A 24,713-nucleotide genomic window follows, 5' to 3' on the forward strand; every position below is an offset into this window, starting at 1 on the left:
TTCAGTGATACCACATTGGTAGCTCTAATTGGCCATGATGAAAGTATGGAAGTATTTACACCATGGAAATCACCAAAGGCAAATGTTACAAATCAGAGATTTTTATTTTATCTTTTTGAAGAGCTGATTATTAAACTTTTACCAGGACACTGCTAAATTAATCCCCTGGGTACTACTGATTTGCATCTCTGAGTAAAGGGATATAGTCTGTCTTGTTAACTGCTGTATCTTTAGGGTTCATAACTTCAAGTAGGAAATCAATAACTATTTGTTTAAAGAAGGAATGAACAGAATGTCTGCACAATGTATACAATTAGAAAATCTATTTTCACTTTATAAATTCTTGAATGAAATTCCATGTATTTGCTATCTCTAAAGGCTATACTGGATGAAATACAGTCCAAATATTCCTTTCAAGAAGAAGAAACCAAGGCTTACATTTCATTGTGAACTTGCTCAAGGACAAGTAGTTAATGGCAGAACTAGTAGAATCTGTTTCTCTCCATTTCTTAGTATTCTTTTCATGAAAAAGCAATGCCTATTTGGAGTTAGACTTTTAAACTGTACATGCAAATGTATGCAGAGCATGAAAATTAGAGCATCTTTTGAAGAACAAAGTGAATATTGTGATGATCAATAAAAACAAAATCAATTGCCTCAATAATGAATGAGTACTCCAGAAAAGCAGAGCAATGTGCATCCTTAAGACATTGACCAAGATTACAATGTTTTGCATTTACGAAGTGCTGTCTTTCCATTGGTACCCTCAATTATTAGACAGTCTCAAGAGTAACAGAAAGGTAAGTGAAAAGGGACTTATTATGTTAGTAATGTACTTAAAGGAGGAGGTACAGAAACTCTTTCCTTTAAATATAGAGAACAAGTAAGCAAAGCATGCTGCATTATATGTAACTGTTAAAATTCTGCACACCTACAGCATAGCAAGGGAAAAGGTATGCCATCAAAGCAAAGGGTAAAAACCACATAAAACTCCGATGCAAAGACACTGGACACCACAACAAAGATCTTGATAGACAAAACAAACCACTCCAGAACTCCCACATGATAATATGACACAGGTGCTCTGGACCAAATGTCTCAGAGAAATGAGATTAAGAAAGCAACATTTCCTGAGGTCATTAAAACCCAAAATATACAGTCTGGGACTGGCATAGTTTCTAGAAGCTCAAAGATGATAAGGTTTATTAAACAAAATATTTGTTAGCATCAAGATTTGGAAAGGAATTAGATTGGATCCTTATTCCTTGGACTATAAGAACCCAAAGTCCCAGAATTAAACAAAGTGAACATCAAATATCACAAGGGACCTACTCCATCTACTTATTTTCACAGACTTCTTCCACCATATATTTCAAAATTTTATATAATAGGAAAGTTTAAAGTTTTGCTTAAGTCTATGATTAATCAAATCTACTCCAGAGAATTAATATTAAAGTACAATACTACTTTACTTTAATGTTTAAGCAAGTAATTGCACATAATTTCCATAACATAATAAAAAATTATGAGTAGCTAAGAAATTTACCCAATCCCACTTAAAAAATACCTAAAAGCTGATTCGCACACAACCCTATGAGGTAGGTAGTATTATTAGCCTAAGCTTAGAGAAGGCAAGTGAACTGAAAATGTCATTCAGCTAGTAAGCAGTAGAAGCAGGATTTGAAACCAGGTAGTCTGCATTCACAGTCTGCACTTTCAACAGTTGCACTGCCCTGCATAACTTACTATTTGTTGGGAGTGCATAAAAATTCAGAATCATACTCAACAAGTTTGAAATGAATGAAGGGCACTGCCTCTTAGCCAGCTGACATGAGTAAAAGTACGACATAATAACTGTATGCCTTTTTTCCCACAAGCATAGCAGGAGATCTCCTGCTCAGATCCCTATAGCATAACCACCTAAGAAAAATGACTTAGGAACTGAAAAGTTTGAAGCAAAAGATTTTCAATGTGTATTAAAATATTTTACATAAAAACCACACTCCCATAGCTTAATGTATGCTAATAAGTTTGAGTTCCTGATATTTACAGTTAGCCAAATCAGAGACAAGTAACTTCAACTTTTGATCTTTGTGCCATGAAAATCAATAAGCAAGGACTTGAAAAACTGTCTCATTGAGGAGCTAGCATTCTGTTTCTCTGGGCACTTATTATGAGCAAATATTAATTTCATTTTACATACGATATGAAGCCTTTAAATACTGTATGAAGTTTAAATCAAATCCATGAAGGCAATTTCCTTGAAAACACATTGCCTATGTTTAAGGACTGGTATTCTAAAGTGCCTGCTAAAAGAATACAAAAAATAATAACGGTAGAAAATTGAAAGAATAGAGACACTCACCCTAGTTTTGGCATCGATCTGACCACCACGATCCAGTAAGAGCTTCACCATGTTTGTGTTTCCCCTTTTGGAAGCCACGTGCAGGGGAGTGATTCCATTCTACACCATGGAAAGACCAAACAAGAGCATGTTGGGTATGACAGGGCACGATGGTGATGGCTTCGTATTAAAGAGCACAAAGGATATTGTGACCTATTTTGTAATTTTATCTGAGGTTTCTATTGTTTCAATGCTTTTGATTTTTAAGGAACAAAAATGCACACAAACCACAAAGCACCACAGAGGATGAAAAATGGAATGAAACTGCATAAAGAAGTTAGTCAATAATTACAACATAGGTACTGAATGTACACATCACAGTCAAGAGACAAAGGGAGCACTTTTGCATCAAATTCAATAGAAACAAAATTTCAGATCCTAGCTAGGATAGAGTTCTGGTCCAAAGTCTACCTTTCTTATTCTAACACTTTTCCACTTAAAGATTCTGGGATTCTAAAGTTTGCTATGCTTCAAAATAGAGTACACATATGCATATCAATACCCAATGGAAAAGTGATTCTTAAAAACACCTTCTTGGGGCTTCTCAGGTTGCGCAGTGGTTAAGAATCCCCCTGCCAATGCAGGGGACACGGGTTTGAGCCCTGACCCAGGAAGATACCACATGCCGTGGAGCAAATAAGCCCATGTGCCACAACTATTGAGCCTGCGCTTTAGAGCCCATGAGCCACAACTATTGAGCCCATGTGCTGCAACTGCTGAAGCCCACACGCCTAGAGCCCATGCTCCACAACGGGAGAGGCCACAGCAATGAGAAACCCATACACCACAACAAAGAGTGGCCCCTGCTTGCCGCAACCAGAGAAAGCCTGTGTGCAGGAATGAAGACCCAACACAGCCAATAAATAAATTAATTAATTAAAAAACAAACAAACAAACAAAAAAACATCTTCTTCAGAATAATCCAGTATGACAAACTTGAAAATATCTCAATATAGTTTCAGAGCAGAAGACTTCCAAGGACAAAAATACCATATACGTGAATTACATGTATTTCTTTTCTTGGCTATCATATACTATCACTATGTCAAGGATATGTACCTGATTTTTTGGTATGTTATGATTTTGCAAATATTCAAGTATTGTATTTACTGATTCATATTAAGTGCAATGAGTTTTATGATTGTCATGTAAGTGAATTCTTTCCAGTGAAAGCAAACCATTAAACCTATAACATAACATAATGTCTTTTTACTATTCCAGTAAGACTCCTCATATGAGTAAATTCTCAATTTATTAAAAAAAAAATCCCTGTCAAACTGTGTGCCCTATAATGACTGTTAGAACATAGTATATACTTAACATTTTAACAGTTTAATTTTTTATTGATTTGAAGCTGCTTGTCCATGATTCATGGTGTAAATGTAACTGCTTATACTGATGTCAGAATCAACATCTTCCTTATTGCAAATGATCTGTGTGCATGTGAACTGACACACTACTTTTCACTTGTTGGGTCGTGATGCCTTCCTGTGATTTGAAGGGGAGAAAAAAAGGAAAATCTAGTATCTCCAGCACAGATAAATCCAGGTAAAGAAAAAGAAATAAAATCTTTACCATTGTTAATTTTTACTTTAGTAAAATGTTGAATTCTCTGGTGGTTCAGTGGTTAGGACTCCACTTTCACTGCTGAGGGCTGAGTTTCAATCCCTGGTGGGGGAACTAAGATCCCACAAGCTGCACAGCGTGGCACGTGCTCTCGCTCTCTCTCTCTCTCTATATATATATATATGTATATAAATAAAATGAGAAACTATTTTAATCCATACCCTGGCTGTGAAGTCCACAGCAGCTCCCCGGTTTAGAAGAAGGGTTGCCACATTTACGTTTCCGTAGTGGGCAGCGATGTGCAAAGGGGTGAAACCACTCTACGGAAAGCAAAGAAAACGACAGTCAGTAAAGCATTTCACTCCGTATGTTGCAGTCACTGGATTAATGAAGAAAATCACATCTACCCAATATGTGAGCAATACAATTCATATCATCAATGCTTTAATGACTTTTTAAGTTTCTGTGCTATTATTTAAATTTAGTGGTAAATAAGTCAATATATAAACAGATAAATAAATATCCTACATTTCTTGGCAACATTATTTCCAATTATATTAACAATTTATTTATGAGATTTGTTATTTATATAAAACCATGTTTCTTGAGTTGATTCAGCTTTAGAACAAAACAGTATGATTAAACAACATATTTTTTCAGCTACAGCATATAATTATGAATATAAAATGTTTTCTCCAGAGAAAATCTCAAAACTTCTATTTTTTTTTATTTGTGTTTTGGTTTGGGTGTTTTTTAATGAAAAACAGCATTGGTTGATATTGTATTTTTGGAACTATGAAAATATTGTGAGAAATTCTTACAGAAGATATACAATTCATCCGATATCATTTATACTGTCTTGATACTTCTATCCTCTGTAACAACAGTGTTTAGTCTGACTATGTTGTTACAATGAAAAAAGTTAAAAAAACAAAAATTAAACAATATATTTGCAATTAATATGAATATAAAATAAAGAAAAAAATTAAGTGGAACCCAATTTTGAATGTTAAACCAAATTTTATCAATAAAATAAGATTGATATAAAATAAAATAAGCAAGTGGAATCAATTATATGGGTATTAGAGAACAGTTTACTCTCAGAATGTTTTAAAAATGAGTGAAAATCTTAAGTGGAAAAAAGCTTATTTCCGTTCATTTTTTTCATAATGAAAATTTAGTTAGAAATCTTTGCCATTTTCACAGCAGAAGTATATTAATTCCTCTCTTATTAAAGTATGAAAAGAGGCATTATTCTTGCTCTCCATAATTTTCATTGCTTAATAAAAGACTATAGGAAAAATAAAGACTGTTCCTGTAAAACTGGATATCAAATCCTGCGGTTTTGGGGTTATTTTGCATTGTTCTCGTTTATTTGAAATGAACTTTGATGAGTATAATATTGTTTTTAAGAAACATTATCTAAATCACAACCATTATTTTTCAATTCACTTGATATACAGATGTTGGTGACTTTATTTTTAAAATGGCCTAAATAAGCATTCAGATACCTTAGGTAATAGAAATTTCTCTGTGCTATGAGACAAATCAACTGCAAATAATTTCTGACTGTAGCAAAGCAAGACACAAAATAAGAATAGTAACTATCAATCCAAATCCTACGCTTGTGGTCATGATATTTTTATTTTGTGTCTACATGATGTCAAATATCCATGTCAATATAGAAGAAAAAATTCAGTTTACAACCTGACTGTTATTTTGTAAAATGTCAAACTTTAATATTTTAGGAAATAATTGACTAGATGTTTTTCATTTTTATCTTGATATTTCCTGTCACCCAGTCATATCCTGAATATGCATCTACTATTCAAGTTACAATTTCATTTTAGAAAAACATAGTGACTGCTGATGAATCATTTTCAAATTATTCAAGTATAATAACATTATTTTTCCCATTTGCAGAAATAAACTAATTTATCATCTGACACAGCCTCACTGAAAATCAATGAGGATGCCTCAGGCTGTGACTACTGGATCCACACGAGGCTGATATGAGCCCATCAGAGCATCTTCTCCCTGATTAACATGGAGGTGGAGGCTCAGGTCACCTTCCTATAGGACTACTGATGGAGGGGTTTCCCCTCTTTGTTATTCTACTGTCCTCGAAGAAATATTTCTAACTCAGTATGTATCTACTCAAATTGCTGCTTGCAGCATAATGATTAGAGCCAGTCCTGCTTAAAAAAATGTAAACAGTTACCAAAAATCACCTAAAAATGAAAGGTATTAAAATCAGTAATTAAGATATATCAATTTGTATGATTCCAGTCTTGAGCAATTTCACCAAGCAGTTGGGCCTTTTTTAAAAAAATCCCTGACTTAAGTTCCACAGGCAGATAGGGAACAGAAGACATAATATGAATAATTCAATTATATTCACATCTCAATGGGTAACTTTGTCAATAAACAAGATGTTAGTTTTAGAAATACACTACTCTCGGTAAATCCTGAGTGTGAATGCTCAAAACCTCGACAGCAATCATATGAGATGTTAGTCTAAAGAATCTCCTCAGCAAAGTGAAACTCAGCCCACATAAGCAGTCACTTGCCTTTGAAGGTTAATTTTTATAATATAGGTTAAATTTTATAATATACTTTCAACAATGTTTGTATTAGTGCCTCCTGGTAGCAACAATCAAGGAGAGACCACTACACACACCCACACACACATACTCTCAGATGCTTCTGAACCAAATACTCTCGCTGATTTTAACTGATGGGACTTATTTTAATCTATGTGGAAAATAGATGATTTCATGACAACTATTTTAAGACGGCAAGATAAAGCAAATGCTTTGCTCATGATATGCTCAATATCATTACTGATTATACACAATGTGGTAAAAAAAAAACCAGAATAAAAGAGCAACTGCAATTAGATAAGAGGATGAAACAGTGGTAGAGAAACCTCCTTAAATTACACATCACTAAATTCTAAATGGAGAATTCTCATTAAGAAAGGAGGTCACATTTCTTATTGGCTAGAAGAATAATAAAGTTCATTTAGTAAAACATATATTACAGAAGAGTCTTGTTTCATGCTCTATGCTGATAAGCTATTTAAATAGTTTCACTGATTAAATAATGCTTCAAATATATGCTACATTAAATTTTTTAAATTATCCATTTGCCTTAATTATGGGCAAAGTTTCCAAATTAATTTGCTAATAATGAAAGTTCCAATCATCAGTATAAATTAGTGAGCATTTATTCTAATTGGGCAAAAAATAAAATAAAAACAAGGTATATTTTGGTATAACCATAATACTGTACCTCGGTTGTCCTATTCACCATCATCTGAAGCAATGTTGTTTGGGAAAAAGAGGGAAGATATTACACAGTGCAAAATTAAGGAAATGATCAATCTGTTCTCTGCAACTGAATATACCGTTCCAGCATGCCAAAGTGCATTCTACTGAAAAAAGACAACCATAATACTATACAATTATTTCCTTCTAATGCTGTTTCTACTATTTTTTTTTACCATAAACAGAATAAATAAGCAGATTTCTAAAAAGCTGAACCTCATCTTTTAAAGAAAATTATCTGTAGGGTTTTTGTTGTTGTTGTTCTCTTACTGTACCCAAGAGACAGTCCCCTTTTTTCTGAAATACCTCTGAAAGTAATTTATCTCTTTTGATGACCAGAAGTAGTTTTGCATTATCACCATGGCCTACTTCTTCATCATCCCCAGGAGGAAGCTGGTGGCCGAAGAGTTCCTTTCCACGAGTGTGTGCAGCTTTTACCTTGGATTGTACGTCAGCGTTGTGATCGTTCTGAAGCAGGAGTGCGGCAGATTTGGTGTCATCTTTCCTAGCTGCAATATGCAGAGCTGGCAGCCTCACTTTTCCTTTGGTGTCATTCTCCAAGAGGATGGCCACTGCCTGGTTGTGTCCTTGCTGGAGTGCCACGGCTAGGGGCGTAAAGCCATCCTGGTAAAACAGAAGATAAAATCTTCCATTAACTTTGGGAAAGCTGGGATTTAACTCCAAAAAGTAGTGCATCTAATTTTCAAATTAATGATCAAGATTGACAAGAAAAATGAAAAGGATTAAATATTATTGTGAAGATTAAAGCAAATATAGTCATTTGTTATACTATGCACTGGCTTCATCAGATTTTTAAGAATATCTATTCTATTTATTTTTTAAAACATCTGTATTTCCTAACAAAGCATACTGCACACAGGATGTATTCAAATGTGTTTTAAATGTAAAAATAAAAATTAGAATCAACCCTAAGTAATGCCTCCTTATGGAAAGGAAAGTGTGGGAAGGGTAGAAATAATGGAGACCAAGTCTGACTGAGAATCAAAGATATGGTAGCCAAGATAGGGAAATAAATTACATCATTAACTATGCAAGTTACTAAATATCTCACAACAACTGTTAATGGAATGGTCTGTTACCAATTAATCTGGGAAGTTTGTGACATACTATGATCTAAAATTCTTTGGCAAATAAGCCTAACATTAATTTTGCACTTAGTTGAACTAAATATTATTTAAATCATTTAGATATAAAATTGTGCTAAGTAAGGTAAAGAAAATCAGCCTTTCAATTTGAAACTTTAGAAACAATTAAAAAAATAACACAGATCATCAAAGTTAGAGGAGTCTTAGGGGTAGATGGATAACCATGCTAGAAAACTTAGAAGCTATGTTTTCTCTCTAGAAACAAGTATTCAGCAGTGGAAAGGTGACGAATAAGTAGAAAAAAATATATATATTCTAGGCTCTATTAATGTGAAAACCTGCCTTACTTCACAAAAGCATGAAAACAAGTCTCAGAGTTAAATGTCTCCAATCATAGAAGAGATGAGGGCAATTGGATATGGTACATCTAATGAATGCATTCCAGAGACAATGGTAATTTATTAGCATCTAACTACTCCATTTGTTTTCAACAATAATTTTTAAAAAGGTAACTGTAGCATTTGGAGGGAAAATCATTTCCCTCAAATGTACCATACCATATATTCACTACCACAATAAGAACTGAATTTTTTAAATTAGAATTGAATTTTAAATAAATACATTACTTAACAGAAGAGTAAAGCATGTAGTGTCGTGAGATGAACAAGAGTAGTCTACATTTAGAACTTTGGCACAAATTAAGCCCTCTGTGAAGGAGGGAAGAACAGGCTCCTTCTCATGTATATATTTAATTTGATTCCCCACTGCTACACTAGGATAGTTTATATTAAAAGAGTGTGAATTTTATTTTTTCTTGGAGACAAGGCATTCACTGACAGCACAGAGACTAATTAAAAAGTTTTTAGCCTTCAATTTTGGTAACATTCAGAAAGAAGGAAGAAAGTAGAGAATTACAAAAATGGTACTGGACAGAGAACTCCCTTCAGAGAATTTAACGTGGGATCTCAACCACGTGGATTTCATTCTCATCTACACTGCATGGGAGAAGGGTAAATAGGTGACATGATTTTTTCAAGCACCTTCACTAACTCTATGAAAAGGAAACCTATATTAAAATTCAGTAGCTTCATTTTTCATCATTTAGTTACCAATGCTAATGGCTATAATTGTGGAACATTTCAAAACTTTAAATATTACTTTTCAAACATGAGTTTCATTTCCATACTGAAGGATCTCATAATTATCTGATTGTTAAAGTTGTCACAATGTCTTGATCAGCAATTAAGTTTTGCAAATCAGGGCTACTAATGGGTTCAGGGTAAGTGTCTTCTTTAGGTATATTCATATATGTACACATGACTGTAGAAGGTATTAAGCGATACAGCCTAAAATATCAAATAGTAATCAACCAAATAGCCTTGTGAAGATATTATTCATTCACAGAATGACAGACTAAACGGGAACATGCAAAGGTTTTTCCATTAGTGTATTTCCTGATAACCATTAGCACCAGTGATGTGGAATTAATCCACTAAGTTTATAGATGTCCAGTCAGGAAAAATTAATTTTACTTATTTAAAGTGAAACAAATAACAGGTATATTTGTGTCTAAACTAGGATTCAAAACCTTATGTGATTTACTTTCAACAGTCACATTTCTATGTGGAAATAAGAGATGGTTTTAATTCTCTGAGAATCAGAGTGTAACATGGACTCCACTGATGCAACACACATAAAAGGGTATTTCTGGAAACAGCCTGAGTGCTACAGAGGTCCAGACTAGAGGAGCCTTGAGACAGCTGAGAATGTTGTCAGGCTACGTTTCCTTAAATCATACACTAGGGATATTAAGTCTATTGATGAGTAGAATTCTGTAGTATAAGGATTTCTCTAGGTAAATGATTCTACTTTTAAGGAAATAAAAGAAAACAGATGCAGATTTCCACATTTTGGTACATTTCTCAGAGGTCCTAATGCAGAGATATAGTCTCATAATATTACCCAAGCTTTGCCTGAGAATATTCACATGCTACTCATTGACAGAATTAGTGTCTCAGAGTCATAAAATCAATCATAATCATAAAAACCATGCTGTACTCATATGGTAAAAGTGTAAAATCTGTGTGTGCTGAGTAGAGAATGTGAAATTGTTTCATACTGGGCAGTTGTGTTTTCCAGTCATAAACAGGAAACGTGGCCCCATTAACAGTGATGTCTTGGGATTTTTTTTCACTAATGAGAATAAGCTGTCAGAAAGTTATTGTGAGGCTCCATAAAAAGTTTTCTCTCAAAGGGCCTGGACATGAAGTTAATACATTATCAATGACCTCTCCCCACAATGCAGGGTAGAAGGGATTCATGTTTATTTCACCTAAAGACTTAATCGTCCAGAAAGGAGGTCATATTAGACATTAAAAATTATCAAGATAGTTTCTGGGTGACAAGCATTTACCAGTCATCTTTCACTCCAGGTCAGGAGTTTTAAAATTTTATGAGTGGAGCCACAGAACGTGAAATAGGAAAACTAAAGCCTGGTTGAAAGGGGTGAGGAGAGGCATGTCCCAGTGGAGCTCTCTTCCCTTCCTCTCCTGTGTCACCTACTGCCAAACTTCTAGTGGCCCCTGAGGCACATTCTCCAAGCTCTAAAGCATCCCGAGCATCACTTAAAAATCACTGTTCCAATCACTGAATTCGCTCCTTAATCTGCTTAGGCAAAAATGAGAAGGAAAATACAAAGCAGATTCTGCTTATTTGGAGGACACCCATAGGAAAAGGAAAGTGATGTTCTAAGTTGGTTCATTCCAACCCCTTTTTATGTCTAGATGTCCTGAATATCTTGAGACTGGATTGATTTTGAACATTCTATTCAATTTTTGCCATAATCAGAGTCACACAACCACATGCCACAGTTTGTACTTCATAACATATGAACAGCTTTCTGATGACATCTTCCTCATGAAATTGTGCAAACGTAAATAACGATGAATTATTGCTAATCATTAAAAAATGTTCCTTTAAGGAATTGTATCAGATCCTAACAAAGATAAAACACTGATGAAAAGAGATGGATAAAATTTATTTTAATTTGATTTTAAAACAGTATAAAGCTCCCAAAAGCTAGAGAGTGGCAAATTGATGGAAGCATGATTTCATGTAAGAATAAACTGACATGAATCCCAAATCAAGGCATAAACTCATTGAACTGTGTGCACTGGATCATCTGTTCATGGCCACTGTTGTAAATCACAACAGTAACGTGAACACTCCTAGGAGAAAGATAATGGAGACCCTTTGCAGCTGGATACAAAGAACATGGACATTAAGATCAAAGACTTCAAGTCGTTAGAGTTGACAGTGTTACCTCAGTGGCAGTGCTCTGATTAGCTCCGTTTTCCAGCAAATATTTTACAACATCAATGTGGTTCTCTTGGGCAGCCATGTATAAAGGAGTGAAGCCATTCTGAGGATAAACAGTGAAAAAGGTATCTTCAAGCATTTGTAAAGTTTAAACCAGGGAAGAATACAAGACAAAGAAAGAGAGAATACTATGAAGTAAAACTCTGAAATGGTGAAACATATAACATACCTTCACATTGAAGAAGTCATACATGTATTTCCCATCATGAAACTAGACAAATCAAAGTTAACCAATTCCCACCCATGATTTTTAAAAGAATGAGGAGAAAGGAAAGAAATATCCCCCTCATTTCCAGCCTTCATTTCAGTACCAGAAATTCACATTTCTTATCACCCAACACTTGACAAAACTAAAGATATTTAGTATCTTAATATCTATATAATTCTATAATATATACAATTCTCATTATATGTATCTATAAAAAGTAATATTTATGTAATAGCTCCTGTATTTATCAATTCATAAACTATTTAAATAGATGATGATTATCTGGAATATATATTTCAGCAGTCTTTTTTTTTTTTTTTTTTTCGGCACACGGGCTTAGTTGCTCCGCGGCATGTGGGATCTTCCTGGAGCTGGGATCGAACCCGTGACCTCTGCATTGGCAGGCGGACTCTCAACCACTGCGCCACCTAGGAAGCCCCTATTTCAACACTCTTAAAAGTATAAATTACTACTCATATCAGAATAGGCTGGGAGAGATTACAAAGCCGATTGAAAATTTTAAAAATCAGTATTTCAATGTTCTGATTGAGGTAGCATGATTTGTATTGAACATCACATTACTTTTTAAAAGCCACTCTGAAATTCTATCATTTGTTAATTCTCATATTCATTTATTCAATTACTTACTAAAACTCCAAGCACTGGCAGCTGGACCATCACTGGGAAACAGTGATAAACAAGACAGACATCTGCCTTCATGGAGCACATAGTACGGTAATATGATAACTTTATATAGTTATAGATTTTTTTTAAAGCACTGAAATTTTATAACATGAGTTTGAAACTAAGTTTAAACTGGCAAATTTTCTTTTCATTAGATCCTTTGCAATACATAAAACTTCATTAAGGTAAAAACCCACAAAACTTATTTCAAAAAGAAAACCTGTGAAATAACTCATAAACTCTCAAAACACAACATTCTCTTAAAATTATGCCACAGTCTTAAACACAGTTGACTCCTTTAAGAATTCCATGCGTTAATGAGAATGAGTAAAAACACAGATGAAACTTTAGGTATTTCCAAAAACTTACAAGGAGAGAAAAATAGCTTTTTTGAAAAATTCTTCTGTATACATTGTATAAGTGTGGAAATAGTACTCAAAACGGTCAATATAGAGTGAAATACTGAGTATACAAGTAGAACAAGAAAAGTAATTTTAAATTTGATTATAAAAGAAAATCTGTAGGTTTCAAATGACGGTGGAAAATTTTAAACTAAGAAATATTACAAGCAGAATGAACTGACAATTTTGTAGGATTCTGGAATAACTTGCTAGTTGGAGAGCATATTTTTTTAAAACACAGAAAACAGGTGAAATCTTGTGTATTTTAAGAACTGAAGAGGTGGCGGAAGGATGGAATTAGAGATTCAAAGGAAGGGAAAGCCAGTGAGGATGGTTAAAAACAATGAGTGGGTGTGGAATGGGGCTCTTTCATGCCAAATAAAAGGCAGGGATGCAAAAAAGAGAAAAAGAACTTTGAACAGAATAAAACAACTTGCTTACATGTTTCCTCCTGACAGAGTCTTGTGTGTAGATCAGAAGAGAGCGATATAGACTGTGACTGTCAGATGAATAGGAGAAAGGAGAGACGTGCTATCCTTAGGCCCCTGTCCTGGGTCCTGAACTTCAGAGAGCTCTCCGCTAGCTGAGCAGGGCAGGGGATCCAGAGGGCCAAGGGGGCATGCCCATCCTGATCCTGCAGCTCCCCTGCTTCCAGATCACACACCAGACATGAAGCCACCCAGAGTTCCTGCCCACACAGCCCCAAGTGTGGTTCCAGTGCTGGCTCAGACTTCTTCCTTGGGTTCATCCTCCCAAGGGTCCACTGGTATGCACACCCTGCAGTAGGCTGAATAATGCCCCCAAATATGTCTACATAGTAATTGCCAGGACCTGTAAATGTTACCTTACATCGTAAAAGGAACTTTGTAGATGTGATTAAGTTAAAGAGCTTGAGATGGGGAGATTATCCCAAATTATCCAAGTGAGCTTGACATAATCACAAAAGGCTTTTATAACAGGAAGGCAGGTGGTCAGAGAGAAGATACTATACTGCTTCTCACTTAGAGCCTCAAGTAGGAAACAGAAGAGCCAACACCTTGGTTTTAGCCCTATAGGACTGACTTCAGACTTCTAAAATTATACAAGAAGAATAATTTTGTGTTATCTTAAGCCACTGAATTTGTGATAATTTGTTACAGCAGCAACAGGATTCTAATACATACTATAGAGTTGTTTGTGAGGGAGGGTGGAAGTAGGAGATGAACAGAGCTTGAATGTGCAGGCTGGTGTGCCCACCCCTTTATACATGATGCCCTGTGGTATGGATGGAGCCAGGGGTGGGGAGAGGAGAGGGGCCAGAGTCCAGAATCAGCCCCAATCCTGCATGGAATGAACTCCAATTTTTCTAAGAAGTCTAAATTTGGACCTATCATATTGCTAGAAAGATATATTTATCAAGGTAGGAGGATAGGAGAGACTTATTTGATAGTTTATTAGCTTGATATATAACTTTTAACTTTAAAAATATATTGTAAGTGGACCTCTTTTGCACTCTTGTCCTGGGTCCTGCAAGTGTTAATATGGGCCAGAGTAATATGGAAAGAAAAGAGAAAATATAAAAAACAGAGAAATATCAAGGCTGACAACACAGAGTATCTGGTGAGGAAAGGGCAGTGACAGACAAATGTTCAGGATCTTGGTTAGAGGGCATCGTGAGTACTGTTTGCTCCTTGTGCTACTACCTCAGCATGCAAGGGCTTTCAGCAGAGTGGGGGATGCAGATATAAAGAACAATAAAAATAAAAATGATTTACTGAACTTCTGCTATATGCCATTCACGGTGAGAAAGGCTTTGACTATACTGCTTCAAATTACTATGACCACATGCTTCAGTTTCCCTGGGACAGTCTAAGTTTAAGCATAGTATCTTGGAGTAATTATTAATAGTATCTCAGTTTGGATGGTAAATTAAATGGCCCAATATCATCTCTAATTCTTAGACTAGTGCTGTAACGTTGGTATTATTATCCCCATTCAAAATAAGGCAGTTGAGGCTCAGACATTTAGGTAACTTGGTCAAAGTCCCACAGCTAATAAGTGAACTGGAAGTGACAGATAGAAGCCAGTACATGGACAGCCTTCTTCCCCATAAAGAGGTTGGGACTTGATCATGTGGATGTGTGGCTCGCAGCCTAGCTGCATGATGGAATCTCCTGTGGAAAGTTGTAAGAATACCTAGGGACCACCCTGCCTCTACTGAATTGGAGTCTCCATATATGAAGCCAAAGCACATGCATTTTTTTAAAAGCTCTATTTAAAAAACTGCCTGAAAGACATTGTTAAGGTGATACAGAATAACTGAATGGTTTTGGGCAGGTATCACATGTGCATTTCAGAAAGTTCACTCTGGTGACCACAGATGCCTTGGTTTGGGATGGTAGGATTCAACAATGGAAGTAAGGGATTAATCAGCTTTTGCAATATTTGTGATGGTGTATTTAAACAATGAAGGCAACATGAGCTAAGACAACACCTTGGCTAGAAGGGGGTGGGGAGCTATTTACTGTCACTAAAAGTATGAAGTAAGAAGGCAATAAAGATTTACTACAGGTCTTAAAGATGTGGGAAATTATCCTTCTTTAACTCACTGATGCTGTTTAACAAGAACGCATCCACTTCTGGGTAACTGGGAAAGGGCATGGCAGCACTTAACACCATTGTAAATTTTACAGGAAAGCTTTTATCTTCCCACATCCATAGGTCAACCACACAGGATTACTGACTCCTGTGTCCATGTACCCAAGTGCTTTCCAGTATATTATGTCTCCACGTTTTTCTGAAATAGTCTGGCTGCATGTAGATATGAAACTATATGCATTTTCTCTTTGTTGGTATAAAAAAGTCAAAGGGATCTGGGGCCCGGGTTAATATTTGGAGGATGCTTACAAGTACAGCATTACTTGTTGTTAGGGTAATTCCAGGGTGACCAATAGAGGCCTCTACCAACTGGTTATTAAATATTTTGAACATTACTCCCCTCCATAGTAAATTATTAATTATTTGCCATTCAATTATATTTATTCACTAAAACTGTGTTTGATGACTCTTCACTGCTAGGCATTGGGCTCAGCTTTGGTGATTCAGAGACGAAAGCTCCCTGTTTATTAGGAGCTCACAGTCCAGAGGCTGAGATGGGCAAATAAGCACACTACTGTATTACAATTCAGGACACATATATAGTTATTTAAAAAAAAAAACTTATATGTGTTGGATATAAGGAGAATATAAAAGGACACAGAACTCAACTGGATAAAAAAGTATATCTGAAAGAAACGCTGGGAGTGACACTTGGAAGATGCAGGGAGTGATTTGGTTTGAGCTAAGCTATGAAAACCCTGAATTTTGGCACAGAAGCACGAAAGGTATTTCAAACAGAGGAAAGCCCATGAGAAAAGAAAACCCTGACCATACAGGGATCTTTGGAAAATTCATCGTGACTAGTGGCGTGAGGAAGCTGAGACAGGCAGGAATCAGCCCCCACCCTTCATGCGGAGGCATCTGAATTTTATTCTAAAGTCTTGGGAGTCACTGGACGGTTTTAAGCAAGGATTTGACATAGTCACATTTGTGTTCTAAAGATATTAATTTGCCATAAAGGGGAGGATGAATTAGAAAATGGCCAAAGAATAGTCTGGAAGAGTAGAAAGAAGATTTTTGTAATAATTCAGATGAGAAGTGAGGATTAGAAACCTTAACATGGTTTTGAGATTTTGAAATGTCATTTAGTATTCATGTACTTATAGTCTACTTAAAGATGAGAAGTGGTTGCAGTCTGCATGAGTTATTAGTCATTGAAAACATTCCTCAGATTTATTAACAAGTTATCATTCTTTTCTTCAAATCCAGAAATTATATCACATTTTAGAGAATTCAAACACATAATATTACCAAAAATGTTTTTCCTATTTTCATTAGTGATATAACTATGAACCAGTAATCAGGTGTTAGCCATTGGAGAGGATTTTTTTTTTTTTTTTGTAATTGGATTATCTGGGAAAATTGAATGAACATGAGCTGATAATTTTCCTATCAAATGTCAGATTCATTGCAGCTTTTGGAAACATTTTAATGCAGTAAATCTATTGATATCTGTATGTCATTTCAAAGAAATTATACAGAGACAAATAATGTCAGTATGAAAAGTAGTAAATGGTTTAGAATCAATGTTTTGGATAAGGATCAAAACTCTAAGAACTATGATTATTACCAACTTTCAAATAATCTTAACTTTTCAGACTTAATTTTGCCAGAATATATAACCTTATTCTTCTATTATACAAATTAAGATTTATCAGTTGGATGACTCAAAATGATTGATCATACAAAATCACTTTTATCTTAACATAAGAGTCCATTCAAAAGGTCTCTTTTTTAAAAATGAGATATAATTAACATGTTGCATTAGTTTCAGGTGCATCACATAATGATTTAATGTTTGTACATATTGAGAAGTGATCACCACAGTAAGCCTAGTTATCATCTATCACCATAAGTAATTTTTCTTGTAATGGGGACTTCAAAAAAAGGTCTCTCTTTATACCACCAAATTTGTTCTAAAGTTTTCCACCTTGGCTCTGGAGTAGGTGCCAAGGGACAAATATGGACATAGTATTGTTCCTGCCCTCAAGAGCAGAAAATATAACAGGTTCCCTGACTACACGTATCATAGCACAAGACACACTATAATTGCCAAAAGAGAAGTATGAAAAAAAATGCTATCAGAGCACTGAAACGTGAGTAATCGATGCCATGAAGAAAGGCTTCTCAGGCCCAAGCACACAGACGTGAGAGGAAATTAGGAGGCCTTAATGAAATCAAGATGATAGAGTTAAAGAAAAGAAAATGCTCTTTGCTGTTTTTTTCTATTCTTCTTTCATTCTCCCTATCTCTCAAGAAATGTGGTGTTCATGTGACGTCCACGTATGTTTGCTGTAGGCATATGTTTCACTCGGGGAATTCTGTTCTCTAAGCCCAATACTGAGTCTAATGAATTAAAAAAAGAACTGCAGGTAAAATTACCAAACGTGAGTAAAATCTAATGCAAGAATGCATCTTGGAAGGAATTCTTACAGGTCTAAAAATTAAAAAAAAAAAAAAAATTCAAAGGTCTCTTACCCAGACTGGTAACATAGAAAACAGCAATTCATGTCTAACATATTACCACCCAGCTAAAGTTATACTTTAGGTAATTTCAGAGATCAAGTGTGAGCTAAAAGAGTAGAAACTGATTATGGAAACTTCAATTAGTATACACATTAATTTCGCTGTAACTGCTCATTGTCAGTATTCTGTTCTTAGTTTCAGTTCTATGCTGCTGAAAGTATTAAGCATATTTCAATGATTAATAGAAATTGCCCTATTTTTCTAGATGAAAATATCATAGCTAAATAGAGACTCATCCTTTTACAGTTGAGGAAATTTTAACTCAGAGATTGAGTGAACTTCCAAATGGACTGGCCAGCTACAGCAGTTTAGGAGGGAACAGGAGGTTAATAGGAAGTAAATGGACACAGCAGAGGCAAAGATGCTTGGAAACTCTAACCCTTTCCTTCTCATCTTTCAGGCCTTGGAACAAGTGTCACCCTCTCTGGGAGGCCTTATTCAGCGCCCATAATAAGGCTTAGCACATAGTAGGTGTTCAATAAATATTTATTAAATGGATGAATAAAGTGGAATAGGATCTAAGTTTCTTTTTATGTCTGTGGTGGTTTCAAAATATGTCTACAGATTCTTTTCCCATAAAGGTTATTATAGAATATTGAGTAGAGTTCACTGTGCTATAAAGTAGGTCCTTGTTGATTATCTATTTTATATATAGTAGTGTGTATATGTTAATCCCCAAAAAGAATAATATATATGTACATATATAAGTGAATCACTTTGCTTTATACCTGACACTAACACAACAGTGTAAACCAACTATACTCCAATATAAAATAAAAATTAAAAAAAGAGCAATGCATATGTCTAAAAGCTCAAAACCTAAGTATAAATTATGAAGAGAATTCTGGAAAAGAATTGTGTTTTTGGCAATGGCATCTTAAAAAATCAAAAAAATTAAATAAAAATTAAAAATTCACACAAAAAATAATATAAATAAATAAAATATATCCACAAATTCTTTGACACTCCTCCCTTCAAAAGGCGGAACCTAATTCCCTTTCCCCTGAGTGTGGGTCAACTTAGTAATTCACTTCCAGTGCATTGATTATGGTGGAATTGATGATGTGTGACTGCTGAGGCCAGAGTTCAAAGTCACCATCCTATTACTAGGTGTCTCTTGGGTGACCTGCTCTGGAGGTAATGAGCTGCCATGCCATATTAACACTAAAGTGGCCTATGGAGAGACTCACATGAGAAGGAACTGAGACTCCCCACCAAGCAACTAGCACCAACTTGCCAACCATGTGAAAAAACTACCTTGGGAGTGAATCCTCCAGCTCCAAGAAAGCCTTCAGATGGCTTTAGCCCTGGTCAACATCTTCACTACAGCCTCATAAGAGACTCTGAACCATAATTTTACAGCTAAGCTACTATTGAATTCCTGATCCACAGAAGTTATGATGAGAATATATGTTTATTGCTGTTTTAAGACACTAAGTTTTGGGATAATTTGTTATGCAGCAATAACTAACTAACACAGGGTCTAACAAGGTCATACATAATCTGGCCACAGCCTACCTTGCCGACCATATCTCTTACCACTCTTACTCTATACTACTTCCTTTCTCTTTATGAAAGAAATTCTGATTCTAGAGAGTTTTTTCTTCAAATTTTCTAGTCATGTAACTCTCTTCAAATGCTATCTAACCTCAAAACTCTGAAAATAAAATATTAAACCCTGCTGCTCTGTTTGATGTTGAGTGAGTTATAACTTTCAGCAATGTCTTCCTTATTCCCAAACTACCAGGACAGTCGTTTGTAAACTGTGTTGTGTTCCAAGGAGGTATATCAGGGATCCTTTTGTAGAATGGTGAGTTTTAAGAGCTATCACTGTCTGAAAACACAAAGACAGATCAGCCTAACATGGTAGTCATGTGTTACCTTTCTTTCAGTATTTTGCAATTAAAAATGATATAGTCTTTCCATTAATAAGAAGGAATGAGTAAAGCAGGTAGTTTGTGCATATTTGCTTAGATGGAGCAACCTATATCTAAGAGACTTTGAAAACTGCAGCTTTAAATATTTATAATGCCCTTAATTCCCTGTGCCATTTACCAGTTAATAAGAACATTACATACACTCTCCATATCTACTGGAAAACTCATCAACAGATTATACAATCAATCCCAACAGCAGATAATGGGAATGGTTATAGATAGCTCTGGGTTTAAACATAGCAAAAGTAGAATTCCTCTTATGATGAAACCTTCTGTCTTCTGCAGGAAGGTCACTGTTAAGATTTAGATTTTTTCACAGAGCAGAATTCTTCTGCAGCCTTAGCTATGACATGCTAGGAGGCTCTTTGTCACACACTGGTTAGCACTGGTTGGGAATTACCGCTCTAGTTTCTATTCCAAATACTATGTATCATCTTCTTCTTTTGAATTAGCATCATGAGAGAGAAGGTTGGGAAGCATCCCAAAATTATCACACAGCTTTAGGGTCAGGATGACTCAAATTATTTCCCTAAATATATCGTAAATGCACAGCTGCAAAGGATGTAAAAAACCAATGGGTACTAATTGTAGTCAAAAAAATAAAGACTACTTTGTGTACTCTGGGGGTGTGCTCAGGGCAAAAGAACAAAAGATACGATTATACACTTGCTTGGTAGTTAAGAAGGCATTTTATTAATTAAAATGTCATACAAATTTTCTCAGATAATCAGAACATGACAATTCTTTACCAGGGTGAGGATATTATCAGTTAGTTTAACCATCTTCTCTCCAAAGGTCCTCTTTAAAGGATAATAGCTAAACAGTTAGATGACATTAAAATGATTAATGTACTAAATCTTTCTAGGAAGGTTAAACTTTATGGAGTGTTTACTATGCCATTTTATCATTTCATCCCCACCCCATGCCTATTAGGCCACTTAAGACTATAGGTCATAGTCATTCATCCAAGGGCACACCCATAAGTGGTGTGATCAGGGTCTGAACTCCGAAGGACTCCAAACACAACGCTCCTTCCACTCCCCTCAGTTGTCCCCTTCAACTGGGATCAGATTGCCTCAGAGAACAAACACACTTTTATCTAGTAAGTGGACAATTAGCCTTTTCTTAAGCTCTTCACTAGAGATGACAGTATTGGAAATGCCATGACTTGCGTGATGAAGAATGTCCAAGTGTACTCTTAAGCGCAAGAATTCTCCCAGTCTTTATTTCCAGTGGCTAAGAAATTTAGGGTGGTGGTAGTGAGGAGAGAAAGCTACACACTTTATTATTTAATCCTAACAGGCCAGTGAAATGAGTAATATATCTCTATATGACTTAAGGAAATTAACATTCACAGGGATTAGGAAGCAAGTCTAAAGTTTCACACCACTTACAAAGTGGAGCTGGGATCTGAACCCACACATAACTAATTCTAGAGCTCATATTCTTCCTACTACACTATTTTGCAACGTGTTTTAGCAGCAAATTTGACAGACAGTATTTTATCATGTCTGGGTATTGCCAGCAATCAGAAACACCACTGAAAATACTCTATTCCCATAATCAGTGCTTTCACCTCCTCACGGATAAATTACCAAGAAAACATGTGAACTCTTTTATATATTTCAAGTTACTCACTCCAGTGCACCCTATACATCAACCTGAACTAATCTTCCTAAAACTATTTTCAACAGTTTGCTGCACAGGTTGTCATCTTACTGACCATAATTAAAGATCAGTTTTCACAAACCATGGCTAAAGATGAAAACCTTTTATACCCTTGCTGGGTTGTCATATTGAGAACAAACCTTCAATGCATATTCTGATGTTGTTCCAGGCCAGCTTGTCTCACCAATACTTCTACACTCACCAAGCTCAAGTGTACCTCCCACACTGTTGTAACTAATCTTCGCATGTGGAAAGTCTGTTTGAATTTCCCCTCTGCAGACCTTCTCTCCTTTTCAATGCTGGGCTCAGGTCCTCTGAGAATTTTTCATTAGCAGATTTTAGCCAATTTCAATCTTCCTCTCTAGAGTATAATCCGTTCCATACAACTTAGTACCAAATCATCTACCATCTTCTGTTGTTTGCCTTTGTTTCTGGTGTGCTTGTCTTGACTTTGCAGGTATCCTATGCACTCTTTAAAGCAGCCTCCTGCCTGACACTTGTTTAGACTCTTCCATAGCAATGAGAACTCTGCTGAGTACACAGTTAGCACCCAATAAACAGCTTCTGACTAACAGTTTACCCTCAGCTCCTGACAACTCTAAATAACTTAGATTTGTGCTTTTCTCCTTTATTCATTTAAAATTTAAACATAACAGGTGACTTACCACCAATTCATTCTACAAAGGAGCTGAGATGGCTGGTGATGTTCTACTCATTCTCACTTAATTCCAAAATACTGAAAACAAGTATTTCTGTGTTTTACTTTACAAAAATAAATACCTCATTACATTGTTAAGCACTACTGAATAACTATATAGTTTATGTCCTTGAATTTGTAAACAAAAATTGAGACGTCAAATGAATTTTTAAATGGACACAGAGAAAGCAAATGAATTTTAAAAGAAAGTAAATGAAATTTTAAAACTGAAGAAAGGAAATGAATTTTTTAAATGGAGTGCCCAATATATAGTAAGAGGTACTTGCGGATGCCTACCCAGATCCCTCCTCTTTTTTGAAAGCATCCTGGTTTTCCCTTAGAGCATCTGTCTTTCCTTACATAGTTCATGTAATTCCAACAAAGCTGAAATTCTCTCCTTGTCTAGCTCCAAGAAGAGCATCAGATGACTTAAGCCAATCAACACATTCCATTCTCTTAGCTACAATGAGTGGTTCAAGTTTGAGCAAGAGATTTAATCAGTCAAACTCAGCATTCTCTTGTGGAAAGCTGGGACAAAGTTCCCTTATTTTAACTCTGAACGAGAAAATGTCTGGCTCTAATCTTAGGTCTACAAGAGAAGCCAGCCTAGAATAAAGCTGGCACTGCAGAAATCACAGCAAAGGGAAAGAGAAAATCTGAGCCCTTAGCTATGAATGAGCCAGTGGCGGGAGGAGTGGGGCAGAGAACAACAAAAAATTATCTAGGACTAGAGTTTACCTTATCTACTTGAACACTGTATTCATAAAAACTAAGTCCCTTTTTTATTTACCTAAATATGAGGTAAATTTTTTCTTGTTTGTAATTGAAGGTGTCCTAATTGATACAGACATCTATGATAAAATACAGCTTATAGTGCCTTTAGTTTAAATTAAAGCATTTTCCAGGAAATCTGGAGTATCACAAAGTGTTTCACAGAAACAAAAGTATTAATAGGGATGCAATGTACGATATGATGACTGTAGTTAACACTGCTATAAGGTATATAGGAAAGTTGTTAACAGAGTAAATCCTATGAGTTCTCATCACAAGAAGATTTTTTAGTTTTTTCTTTCTTTTTATCATACCTATATGAAAAGACAGATGTTAGCTGAACCTATGCAGTAACCATTTCACAATATATGTAAATCAAACCATCACACTTTATACCTTAAACTTATATATGCCAATTATTTCTCAATAAAACCAGAAAAATAAAAATATAAATAGATTTTTAAGAATGAGGTTAAAAAAACAAGTGGATCATTTTCAATGAAAAAATAAATTTGCTCTTCCAAGCAATAAGATTTTAAAATATTTTTGTTTTGTGTGAGTGGGAAATACAAAATAAGGTATTCAGTGGTAGGTTTTCTTCCATTATTATTTCTGCACATACAATGCTAACTTTTATTTAAGTTGTTGATAGAAATGGCAAGTTTATTTATCCATAGATTAAATGCTTTCTTATTATATCACATAAATTTTATAATAACCTATATAAATGCCTTTATGTTGTATATGTAATAAATAATTTTAATAATTCAAACTAAAATTAAATTTGCAGATGTTTTGCCCTGACTTATCTCTACAGAACTAATAAAAATGCCTCAGTATCAGAAATGAAACTTTTTTTAACATAAATTTAATTAATATATGAATATTGAAAGTAAGTAGAAATTTATTCTCCAGTACATTTGCTTTAAATAAACTTTTCTAGATGTGCAAACTGCTGAACAACATAGATTACTAGGTTCAGATCTTTATTATATAGTACAATTTACTTGGTATGTGTTGCAAGTGCTTTAAAAATATGTATTTTTGAGCAACCTCATAAATGACCCGGAAGCTTAGAAGCAAGAAGAAATGTGTCACCTTCAAAAGCAAAAATATTAACTACTGTGTATGGGTCCATGATATTGAGAAAAGTAAGTCAATAACAATCGCTGTAGGGTGCTTCTATTGTCCTCCAATAGAGTAAAATCCATAAACTTGAAATAATTATTTTGAATGAAGCCATAGTACTAATCTAATCAGTTATTGTTTTATTATTTTGAGGTTGATTAAATCTAACAAGGATCAAAGAATTATGACTCACCAGATTAAAAAACTTGAAATAAGCTATAACTCTTCTACTTCTCTAACATATTACACCAAAAAATATTAAATTAATGATTA

General features: G+C 35.0%; 1 protein-coding gene across 2 annotated transcripts in view; it reads right to left on the reverse strand.

Annotated features, from left to right (window-relative positions):
• Positions 1–24,713, reverse strand: part of ANK2 (ankyrin 2) — a 235,942-nt gene that overhangs the window by 133,744 nt on the left and 77,485 nt on the right. Inside the window, exons 5-9 of one of the 2 annotated variants that reach the window (XM_057704401.1) lie at positions 11,728–11,826; positions 7,738–7,923; positions 7,265–7,288; positions 4,192–4,290; positions 2,366–2,464 (exon numbers count right to left, since the gene is read on the reverse strand). In XM_057704401.1, the coding sequence (XP_057560384.1) occupies positions 2,366–2,464; positions 4,192–4,290; positions 7,265–7,288; positions 7,738–7,923; positions 11,728–11,826 (507 nt within the window). The remainder of the gene's footprint in view (positions 1–2,365; positions 2,465–4,191; positions 4,291–7,264; positions 7,289–7,737; positions 7,924–11,727; positions 11,827–24,713) is intronic. The other variant, XM_057704400.1, reaches the window with a different exon arrangement.

Source organism: Hippopotamus amphibius, chromosome 13 (genome assembly GCF_030028045.1).
Source record: "Hippopotamus amphibius kiboko isolate mHipAmp2 chromosome 13, mHipAmp2.hap2, whole genome shotgun sequence".
Classification (NCBI taxonomy): Eukaryota; Metazoa; Chordata; class Mammalia; order Artiodactyla; family Hippopotamidae; genus Hippopotamus; species Hippopotamus amphibius.